Raw genomic sequence first — 12,281 nt, forward strand, 5'->3', positions numbered from 1 at the left:
ACTCCCGTCTCCCCCACCACCCCGACCCCTCCGCTGACCCCCGTGTCGCCGGGGGCTCCCGAGGGCGCGGCCAAGCACACCTGCAACCACCTGCACACCATCGGGGGCCCGGGGGGCCAGAAGAACATCTGCAGCCGCTGCAGCCAGAAGAAATGGCCGCTGATGAGGAGGCCCTCGGCCCGCAAGCCGGAGCAGCGGCGCAGCCACCACGGAGAGGTCACCGTCCTGGCTGTGGGCAGGTGTGTGTATGTGTGTGTGTGTGCGTGTGCGTGTGCGTGTGTGTGTGTGTGTGTTAGGGGTGGGAATCACCAGATGCCCACGATACGATACTAAAACGATACTTGAGTCACGATACGATAGTATTGTGATATTGCGATATCGCCGATATTGCGATATATTGAATATTGCGATATATTGAATATTGCGATATTTCGATATATTGCGATTTCTTACTTTTTCAACTGCAAATGTCCCCAAAGGAAAACCTTGTCAACATCTGGTTTATATAAGAACAATTTTCCAGTCTGTACATCTGACTTCAACCATTTTATTGCAACAACATTGTCAAGTAGACAGACCAACAACTTTCATAAAGTCATGTCATAGTTGCCTGCACCTGACAAACTGAACTGTTTGTTACAGTCTACTTACAGTCCACCTTAACTGGATGTGTGTGTGCACTACTTGGGTCGTTTTTGAACAATGCAATTTCACTTCACTTACACAAAACATCTTGTGCAGCCCATTCAGTAACTGGGGACTTTGTAAATTACTGTTATGACAAAACTGTTACTGTTAAAACAAAATGAAAATATGCTACCGTTTGTTTACTGCCGGCCTTGGAACTAAAGAGTGCGTGCATGGCGTGTTTTTTTTAACGCAATTTTCAGAAAACGTTTAAAAAGTCTAGCAGTTTAAAAAAAACGCATTTACGCTTCAAAAGTCATCACACTGCTCCTCGTTTGTGAAGATGATCTTGCAGACACAAAGGTCGCAGTTTCATAAACCTTTGTTAACCACAGACCTTATTTGATGCATTTAGGCAAAATTCCCGTTCTAAAATCCCATAGCCTTTTCCACTGAGGAGCCAACATGGCGGCGATTTCTAGTTAAGCCTACAAAAATACGTCATCCCTGCGGTCATTTAGTAGGGTCATTTTCCCCCATAGACTTCCATACAATCAAACTTCTTTTTGCAGCCAGTGGAGTAACCCCCTGCTGGCCATTAAAAAGAATGCAGGTTTAATGCATTTCTGCATTGGCTTCATTTTTCAGTCCCAGAGGTTGCCCCTTGGTCTCCATATAAGAGCGTCAGTATGTTAACCCCGAACCGCATCAACGCGGTTCGCGGTCTTAAAGGGATACACACGCAAATGCTGCATCAGGTATCAATGGGTTAATGAGCCAGGTGTTCTGAAAGCCCGGTGTCGGGGTGTTTTTCTGTCCCTTCTCAGGTTCCGAGTGACGAAGTGTGAGAAGACGGGCCGGGACAGGCGGACGCTGCTCATCACCGACTCCAACCAGAGTGTCCCGTCGTCTCCCACGGAGGCGGAGCCTAAGAGCAGGACCACCTCAGAGTCCCGGCAGGTCAGTATGGTCCTGAAACCAAACTCACAGTGCAGCGCTTAGTGTGGTGGAGAGGTGGAGGTGTAGTATCTCTCCATTTCCCACCTTGAAATCTCTCTCTCCATCGCTTTCCGCCCGGGCAGGGTCGTCAAAAGGGCCTTTCTGTGTGGAGTTTGCATGTTCTCCCCGTGCCCCCTGGGGGTTTACTTCATATAGGAACCCCTGACCAAAACATGCAATATCCTGGTCGCTGAAGTGGTGCCTCCTCTGGTCGTTAGGGGCACCTGTTCGGAGGGAGGGGAACTCGTTGGAATAGCGTGAACCTCCCACGTGCTATGTCCTACCGGTGAAGCTTCCCCTGTCAGGTGAAAAGAAGCGGCTGGCTACTGCCCATGTCTCGGAGGAAGCATGGAGCCAGTTTCAGCTCCCCCCAGATCGGCAGAGGGTGGAGCAGCAACCAGGATAAATACATACAAAAATTAGCACTAATGGGGGATAAAAATTGGATAATAAAAAATCTGGACAAAAAAACAACAATAGCGACTACATGAGCCACCGGGGGGGGGGGGGCCTGGAGAACGACGTGGGTCGCTTTTCTACGGGGTTGAACATTTTTCAATTCGGGCCACTCGTCTAAAAAATAGGACACGCCCATCAACGCACAGGCAATGTGCAAAAGACTTTCTAGTGTTGCTCCACTGACGACGTCGAGGTGTGATGGCTGACTGGTGGGCTTGTAGAATATCTACTCTGAGCTTTCTTCAGCTGATGAAGGTGAACTCGTAGTAGAGCCTGTAACACTTGTGAATGCACCTCCTGCCACGTCCCTCGGTGGAGCAGATCCAGAAGCTGCAGCTAAGCTTGAGAACACGAGGTGAGATTCTTTGCCGTTTTGTCTCGGGTGTCAGGATGGGGCTTGTTTCGAGTCACCTAGCCCTGACTGAATCAATATGGTGATCCAACGTCGTGCTGTCATTTGTTTCAGGGTGTGCACGCCGCGTACTCGTGTTTTACAGAGCGCTACAACAATGCAAACAGTCCGATTAACTCCGGCATGTGGCCGTGTCATACTGTCAGTCCTTGTACTGAGAGCTTATTCAGACAATATAGTGCCTCTAGTGGGGGAAAGTGGTTTTGCAGGTGGTACATCATCTGGCTGAGGACTTAAGTTATAATAGTCTGTCGCATCACATTAATTAATAAAGTAATAATAATTGTCTTTGTTGAATCATGATTATTCTCTTCCTACCAGGAGCAGACGGACCACTTGGACAACGGCAAATGATAAATATTGAGGTAATTTATCATATGTTTATCACCTTTTTATGCATGTGTCCATTTCTCAAATATACTTATTAGGGGTGGGCGATATGGCCCTAAAATAACAAACATACTGAAAAGATGTTATTATTCATTTCAAGAACATACAATTGCAACAAAATAAGTGTTATAGTTTTATATGTCCGCATACTGTAAACGTGACAGCCTTTAAATATTCAAATATGCCTTCACATTATTACCAAACCACTTCCATTACTTCCAACATTAACTCCTCCCCCGTGGAGCCGCCATGCTTCTTGTCGGTGTGATGACGTCATACCGTTACGTCGTCACACCAACAAATTGGAATATTGCAATTATCACGATATCACAATATTAATTGTAACGAATTGTAACGACACACCAATAACGATACGATATGGCACACCCCCTAATACCTATATTTAACTGTAACGACCTGTTGGTTTCTCCTCGCAGGACAGGAAAGAGAGGAGAGAAACAGCTGGACACTTTTCAAACCCAAGTGAGACTGTAACAGCGTATCAGCACTCGGAGGGTGGAGCGCTCCCTCCACACACCTTCAGAAACGTGACGCTGACGATGAAGATGGTGGCGAGGGTGAAGAGCAGAGTAACGCTGACGATGAAGATGGTGGCGAGGGTGAAGAGCAGAGTCGTGTCGTCCCCCCCCCCCAACAGTGTCATACTGGCTATTATTTTATACCTTGACGGTGGATGAGGTGTGTGTATTTTTGTGTATTTGTGATACTCGGTGACACTCAAAAGACGGTCTTATAACGCACTACTGTACACCATCCTAATGTATGCACTTATGTGTGTACTGTGTTTTTGTGTGTGTTTTTGTGTGTGTGTGTGTGTGTGTGTGTGTGTGTGTGTGTGTGTATGAATGAAAGAGCCTTTGCATGTCATCCGACAGTTAATTCATACAGGTTTGTCTGCCTACACCCCTTCCCCAAATAAGAGGGTTATGCCCAGGCTGAGATGGTTCTGTCGCTCCCCAAAGAGGGTGGTGGAGCAAAACGGGTCACCTGATCATGGTGAAGTGGTCACAGAAACAGGAAGTAGAGCGGACCATTAGATGTGACCAAAATCGCCCCGATGACGTGTATGGCGTTACTAAAATCCCGCTACTCTGCTGCATCTACCAACAGTATAATGCATCGGCGTTAGTTTTTTGCGACCCCACTCTGACCTCTAGTGGAGAAGGAAGCGCGGCAGTCAGTAGGACAGACAGCAGCCGCTCACCGAGTGTTTTCTAAAGCTGTGGGTCTCGCACTGTTGCTCTGCTAAGAATAGTGAAATACAAACCCACATCCTCAGAGAGTCCAGCCTCTTCGCAGCGTTCAAGGTCGCCGGCGTTGACCTAGCAGATATGCCCTCCATTTTGTAGTTTCCTCCTGTGTCAAGTGGAGACTGTTGAAAAAGTTTTTCATCTTCTGATGCTGAATGCAAACTCACTGAGTAGATTTGAGTTTTAAAGGGACAGCTCACCCTAAAATCCAAAATACATATTTTTCCTCTCACCTGTAGTGCTATTTATCCGTTTAGATTGTTTTGTGTTAGTAGTCTGTGTTTTGGAGATATCAGCCGTAGAGATTTCTGCCTTCTCTCCAATACAATGGAACCGGATGGCACTCGGCTTGTGGTGCTCAAAGCGCCAAAAAAATACAATTTAAAAAAAAAACTCGCAGTGTAATTAATGTGATGCGACAGACTATTATAACTTAAGTCCTCAGCCAGATGATGTACCACCTGCAAAACCACTTTCCCCCACTAGAGGCACTATATTGTCTGAATACGCAGTGTCTCTTTCCAGAAACCGGTTACTCAAGATAATCCACAGACTTGTTGTGAGCAGTTTTATGCAGGAACTATTTTCGACCGAACTACACCCGCTAGCTAGCTGCTGCTAGTTTCATGTAGGAACTAGCTAGCAGCTAGTGAGTGTAGTTTGGTCGAAAGTAGTTCCTACATTAAACTGCTCACAACAAGTTCTGTGGATTATCTTGAGTAACGGGGTTACTGATTTCTGGAAAGAGACATTGCTGTTGAGTTTTTCAAATGTATTTTTTGGGCACTTTGAACACCACAAGCCGAGTGCCATCCAGTTCCATTGTATTGGAGAGAAGGCAGACATCTCTACAGCCGATATCTCCAGAACTCAGGCAACTAACACAAAACCATATAGATGGATAAATAGCACTACAGGTGAGAGGAAAAATATGTATTTTTGATTTTGGGGTGAGCTGTCCCTTTAAACTGTGCCAAAATTGATAAAGGTATGACCGACATTGCATCACCTCAGACGAAGGACATTTAAGACAAGTTTCGCTTCCTCCTAAGGCTTGTATCAAAAAGGACTGCAAAAAAGCGAAAGCAAGAATGGCTGAGATTTGACTTTGTTTACCGCAGAGCTAATCTAATCGTCCATATTGCTTCTGCCAATTAATTTCCATTTCTGTCTTGGCTTGTGTTGCCTGGCTGTTGGCCTTGTTCTGCCACCCGAAACCGTTTGATGGCGAGGGGGAAATGGCCCTGCTGTTTAGCCTAAGACTGAAGAAAGCGTTTGATGGCGAGGGGGAAATGACCCCGCTGTTTAGCCTAAGACTGAATACAGAAAAGTCATGACCCTGCTGTTTAGCCTAAGACTGAATACAGAAAGGTCATGACCCTGCTGTTTAGCCTAAGACTGAATACAGAAAGGTCATGACCCTGCTGTTTAGCCTAAGACTGAATACAGAAAAGTCATGACCCTGCTGTTTAGCCTAAGACTGAATACAGAAAAGTCATGACCCTGCTGTTTAGCCTAAGACTGAATACAGAAAAGTCATGACCCTGCTGTTTAGCCTAAGACTGAATACAGAAAAGTCATGACCCTGCTGTTTAGCCTAAGACTGAAGAAAGCGTTTGATGGCGAGGGGGAAATGACCCTGCTGTTTAGCCTAAGACTGAATACAGAAAATTCATGTGATTGAGCTAAATGATTTTCGTTCAATCTTAACGTACTGTGTTTCACTGTGAGCTGCCTGTGTTACTTATCATAACTGTGCAGACGGGTCAAGAACAGATACTGTACACATGACTTAGTCCTTCATGGGTTATCTTTTGGTTGGTCCACCAAAAGATGCCTTTCATTTCTAAGCAATTTGTGTGTGTGTGTGTGTGTGTGTGTGTGTGTGTGTGTGTGTGTGTGTGTGTGTGTGTGTGTGTGTGTGTGTGTGTGTGTGTGTGTGTGTGTGTGTGTGTGTGTGTGAGAGATGCACACAAGTCATTTTTTGCAAGTCCAAGTCAAGTCTCAAGTCTTTGAGCTCAAGTCCAAGTCAAGTCTGAAGTCTCTTATGAATGCGCGTTCTATCATCTGCTGCATACCATCTGGTCTGCTTAAAACACTGCATAGCTAAAACGAAGGAATTAAAAGCATTTACTGTATTATCCTCACTCCTTGGTCTATTAGCATACAATATCAGCATTGATTAGATGACATTAGTAAACATTTCCTTAATGTTAATGCACCAAAAAAAATTGAAATAAAAAATAAAGATTGTTCACAAAAGTCCCAAACCTCAAGTCCAAGTCAAGTCTCAAGTCTTTGAGGACAAGTCTCAAGCCACTGTGTGTAAGACTTAAGTGCGACTCAAGTCCAAGTCCCCATCTCTGGTGTGTTTGCATGGGTGTTATTGTGAAGGGCAGACTATGGACGCTATCTTTCATCATGTTTACAGTATCAAAAGGCAATTCACCAAACGTTGCATATTGAAAACGATGTTTAGTCATGCTTTGTTTCATGTTACCTCCAAAAATATTGTCTTGCTTTAATATGATTCTGTGTGTGCGTCCGTATGTGTGTGAGAGAGAGAGAGTGTGTGAGTGAAAGATGTGTGTGCCACACACTGAAGCAACAGGATTTTGTATTTCTTAAACCAATGAGGGAATCCCCATTTCAATGCCATTCCATTCTTCTCCCAATTGTTATTCAAAGTATAATTGTATAGTTGATTGTAAAGTTAAGACAACGTAATGTTAGTTTGTAAAGTTCTGACTTTACTATGTAATGTTCCATCATTGCCGGATCATTTTGCATCCGTACTTTTTTTTCTTTGTCGTCACACTTGGTAATTATGTCGAAGTTTTCAATCTTGCCAAAGTAATGAAACTAAAGCCTGCCTGTCTTCTGACTTCAGCCTGACTTCTGGAGTGCTTCATTCTCCTTAGCTAAACTGAGGGTGTAACATCAATGCTAGGTTGAGGCGATGCAGGTAACACAGGTTAAGCTTTACATTGGAAAGAAGTATCTTCTGGAGTCTTAAGTGCTTTACCTATCTTCATTCTCCTCCTTAGCTAAACTGGGGGTGTAACATCAATGCTAGGTTGAGGCGATGCAGGTAACACAGGTTAAGCTTTACATTGGAAAGAAGTATCTTCTGGAGTCTTAAGCGCTTTAAATATCTTCATTCTCCTTCTTAGCTAAACTGAGGGTGTAACATTAAGCTAGGTTGAGGCGATGCAGGTAACTCACAGGTTAAGCTTTAGATTGGAAAGAAGTATCTTCTGGAGTCTTAAGTGCTTTACCTACAGTATCTTCATTCTCCTTCTTAGCTAAACTGAGGGCGTAACATCAATGCTAGGTTGAGGCGATGCAGGTAACTCACAGGTTAAGCTTTACATTGGAATGAAGCATCACACAGACTGTCAGATGAAACACATCCAGCCAAACATCTGAATGTCTATGATCAAACCTCGCTCTGTCATTCGAGATGATGACGTGTCTTTGGTATTGTTCGTATTTTGGGAGTGTTTGCCGTGTGTTTTTAGAATCGTTTACCGTGTATTGTACTTTATAATGAAATTAATTTAAGGAAATAAAGCTGACTAACAAATGAGACACTGTAAATGCTTTTTCGAAATCCAAGAAGATGACACAAATAAATAGACTTTGGTCATGCACTGTTTAGCATAGGGAGAGCATTTGGACAAACTCCTCGTGTGAGATATAGATATATAGATATAGGAACAGGACTTTGATTAAAGTAGGCTGTTTGAGTGGAGCACCGTTCTCCGCCGACCCGCGGGCCAACCTCTGCCTCGCTGCCCTCATTTCAGCCATCCATCCATCTTCATATCCTATTCTTTCTCATTACCGTTCTTGCCTCTCCCCTTCCTATGAAAAGATCATTTGTCTTCTTCATCTTGAGTAGGTGGTGCGACGACCTCCGGCTCTCCCTTAATTCCAGATAACGGAGATGAGATGGAGAGGTGTTTTGTGCCGACCTGCAGGATCGAGGACGACGGGTCTTGACTTGCTGCTGTTCCTGAGTCTCGACCTTACAGGTGTCATCAGGTGTGTGCTCACACAAACACTTAGGAGCCACCCATAGGAGAGCACAAGTTCAAGAGTCTGCCCATTAGGGGCGCCTGTTCGGAGGGAGGGGAACTGGTTGGAATAGCGTGATCCTCCCACGTGCTATGTCCTACCGGTGAAGCTTCCTCTGTCAGGTGAAAAGAAGCGGCTGGCTAACTGCCCATGTCTCGGAGGAAGCATGGAGCCAGTTTCGGCTCTCCCCAGATCGGCAGAGGGTGGAGCAGCAACCAGGATAAATAAATTAAATTAACACTAAGGGAGATAAAAAAAGAATTGGGGGGGGGGGGGGGGGGGAGTCTGCCCCTTCACAAATCGGAAATTAGTTTCCGATGGTTTAAGGTCATCTCCATCATACAACCACCATTTTGTTCGCTAAAAAGATCCAATCAAAGCTAACAGAAATAAGATATACGCATATGATTTGCGCATGGTGTTTGAGGCAGGACTGACTTCCTGTACTATAAAAGGGAATGCAAGCTTAATTTGCCCATAGCAAGCAGTATTTAGCATAGCATACCAATTCCACCCTTGACAAAAGTATGTATATCTTTTGAACCGAAGATGATAAATACATTCTGATTTCTGTTCTGTATTACCCACAACATGCTGGACAGTCCATACACTCCAAGTTTCTCTCTCATTTGAACATACAATGGTGGAAAAGGCAAGTCTTTCTGAGAGAACTGATTTTAAGATGTATTTTTCCTGTTAATTTAAAAGATTGACTACAAGTAAGTATACCATGATTCATACTATCTGAAAGCACACAGTCTCCTCTTTCAGGTGATGTATAAACCTTTATTTAATTATATTGTGTGAGCACACGGTAAGCAATTATACACATTACACACCGATGTCTCTAGTGGCAGAACTTTGGAATTTTCATTAGGACTGGAATGTGTTCACCGAGGGATGGATTACGGGTCAGCAAATCAGGGTGTTATTTCAGTGTTATTCTAACACGAATGACGGCGAGGACGCGGTGTGACGCTCCACACCGGTGTCGCCGTGTGAGTCACGTGACCGCGCCGGAGGAAGCGTTCACTCACCACACCGGTGTCGCCATGTGACCGCGCCGGAGGAAGCGTTCACTCACCACACCGGTGTCGTCAAAGTGTTGACGGGGGATGGGAACATTTGCATGCGGTGGAAAAGCAACCCGGATGGCACACAATACAGCATCAGCCCCCCCATGGCTTTGACATGGGTCTACAGTAAACCTGCCTTTTCAAACACTCACTGAGAACTTTACTAGGAACACCTTACTAATACTGGGTAGGTATCATCTTTCAGCTCAGTGACAACCGGCCATCAAATAGCCTCAAAGGCTTGACCTGTTGCACCAGGACATATTCACATTTAACAAGCTGATAAGAAACAATGACAAAACCGCTCTTAAAGAGAATTGGCCTACCAAGATCTAACTAATCAACAATAAAACATAGAACAGAATTATATAAATAATACACATATCTTACTCTATATAAACACACCAACTGAGCAATTAACTGTGTCTCTCCTGTGTGGTAACATGCGACCAGTTTGACTATACAGGCGGCAATTAAACGTTTACTCTCCTCAGTGTCCTGTGTGGATCTTCATGTGTCTCTTACATTTGTATTCATCACCAAAACTCTTACCACAGACTGAGCATTTAAATGGCCTTCTCTTCTGTGTGGACTGTCATGTGTGCCTTCAAGGTGTGATTATGACCAAAACTTTTACCACAGACTGAGCATTTAAATGGCTTCTCTCCTGTGTGGACTCTCATGTGTACTTTCAGGTGTCCAGATTGGCTGCAACTTTTACCACAGACTGAGCATTTAAATGCCTTCTCTCCTGTGTGGACTCTCATGTGTTGTTTCAGGTGTCCAGATCGGCTGCAACTTTTACCACAGACTGAGCATTTAAATGCCTTTTCTCATGTGTGGACTCTCATGTGTTGTTTCAGGTTTGCAGATTTGCTGCAACTTTTACCACAGACTGAGCATTTAAATGCCTTTTCTCCTGTGTGGACTCTCATGTGTTGTTTCAGGTTTGCAGATTGGCTGCAACTTTTACCACAGACTGAGCATTTAAATGCCTTCTCTCCTGTGTGCACTACCATGTGTTTCTTCACATCTCCTTTTTGACTGAAACATTTACCACAGACTGAGCATTTAAATGCCTTCTCTCCTGTGTGCACTACCATGTGTTTCTTCACATTTGCTTTTTGACTGAAACATTTACCACAGACTGAGCATTTAAATGCCTTCTCTCGTGTGTGGACTTTCATGTGTTCTTTCAGGTGTCCAGATCGGCTGCAACTTTTACCACAGACTGAGCATTTAAATGCCTTCTCTCCTGTGTGCACTACCATGTGTTTCTTCACATCTGCTTTTTGACTGAAACATTTACCACAGACTGAGCATTTAAATGGCATCTCTCCTGTGTGCACTACCATGTGTTTCTTCACATCTCCTTTTTGACTGAAACATTTACCACAGACTGAGCATTTAAATGCCTTCTCTCCTGTGTGCACTACCATGTGTTTCTTCACATTTGCTTTTTGACTGAAACATTTACCACAGACTGAGCATTTAAATGCCTTCTCTCGTGTGTGGACTTTCATGTGTTCTTTCAGGTGTCCAGATCGGCTGCAACTTTTACCACAGACTGAGCATTTAAATGCCTTCTCTCCTGTGTGGACTCTCATGTGTTCTTTCAGGTGTACTTTCATGTGTGTTTTCAGGTGTCCAGATCGGCTGCAACTTTTACCACAGACTGAGCATTTAAATGCCTTCTCTCCTGTGTGGACTCTCATGTGTTCTTTCAGGTGTCCAGATTGGCTGCAACTTTTACCACAGACTGAGCATTTAAATGCCTCCTCTCCTGTGTGGACTCTCATGTGTTCCTTCAAGGTGTGATTATGACCAAAACTGTGACCACAGACTGAGCATTTAAATGCCTTCTCTCCTGTGTGCACTACCATGTGTTTCTTCACATCTGTTTTTCGACTGAAACATTTACCACAGACTGAGCATTTAAATGCCTTCTCTCCTGTGTGCACTACCATGTGTTTCTTCACATTTGCTTTTCGACTGAAACATTTACCACAGACTGAGCATTTAAATGCCTTCTCTCCTGTGTGCACTACCATGTGTTTCTTCACATTTGCTTTTTGACTGAAACATTTACCACAGACTGAGCATTTAAATGCCTTCTCTCGTGTGTGGACTACCATGTGTCCCTTCAAGACATGTTTATCACCAAAACTGTCACCACAGACTGCACATTTAAATTGCTTATCGCCTGTGTGGACTCTCATGTGTTTCAGTAGATCTCCCCTCTGGTCAAATCTTTGACCACAAATTGAGCAAATGGAGTGTTTCTTACCAAGAACTTCACTGTTTTTCAGTGAGTCTAAACCTGACTGAGGTTCACCAATTTCCATCCTATCATTATCATCACTGTCTTCAGTCACAGGTTCAGAAGAGTCTGAAGTCTTGCCAGCACTAGTTGGTTGTAAATTACTAGCTGGATCTAAGTCACTGGCTGGTTCTCCACAGTCCTCTCCATCAACTCCTGTTTCCATCTGTTCAGTTGAGCTGCTGGCTAGAGGCTCTGCCTCTCTGTTCTCCTCAGTTTGGCTTTGATGAAGCGGTGAGGACTGAGGTTTCTCCTCATCATCTTCACTCTTCACAGCAGTGGATGGGAACTCTGCCATATGGGCCTCCTCCAGCCCTTGAAGATGTTCTCCCTCCTGATTGGTCCAGAGTTCCTCCTGTTCCTCTTTAATGTGTGGGAGCTCTGGGTCCTCCTGAAGCTGCTCTGCATTTTGAGTGTTCCAGAGTTCATATTTAATGTGTGGGGGCTTTGGGTCCTCCTGTTCCTCTTTAATGTCTGGGGGCTTTGGGTCCTCCTGAAGCTGCTCTCCATCCTGACTTGTACGGTCAGGAGGGACAGAAGGGAGGAGGAGGAGGAGGAGGGTACAGTGCAGATGCTGCTCTCCCTCCTGACTGAACTCCTGTTCCTCTTTAATGTGTGGGAGCTCTGGGTCCTCCTGTTCCTCTTTA

The 12,281-nt window shown here is 44.5% G+C and overlaps 1 protein-coding gene across 2 annotated transcripts in view; it reads left to right on the top strand.

Moving 5' to 3' along the window:
- Positions 1-5,466, top strand: part of rell1 (RELT like 1) — a 49,070-nt gene extending 43,604 nt beyond the window's left edge. Inside the window, exons 5-8 of one of the 2 annotated variants that reach the window (XM_083639607.1) lie at positions 1-239; positions 1,455-1,587; positions 2,819-2,862; positions 3,325-5,466. The exon at positions 1-239 is cut by the window's left edge and continues 10 nt beyond it. In XM_083639607.1, the coding sequence (XP_083495733.1) occupies positions 1-239; positions 1,455-1,587; positions 2,819-2,851 (405 nt within the window). In that variant the 3' untranslated portion in view covers positions 2,852-2,862; positions 3,325-5,466. The remainder of the gene's footprint in view (positions 240-1,454; positions 1,588-2,818; positions 2,863-3,324) is intronic. The other variant, XM_083639608.1, reaches the window with a different exon arrangement.
- The last annotated feature ends 6,815 nt before the right edge of the window (positions 5,467-12,281 follow it).

This window comes from Poromitra crassiceps, assembly GCF_964638095.1.
Source record: "Poromitra crassiceps genome assembly, chromosome: 7".
Classification (NCBI taxonomy): Eukaryota; Metazoa; Chordata; class Actinopteri; order Beryciformes; family Melamphaidae; genus Poromitra; species Poromitra crassiceps.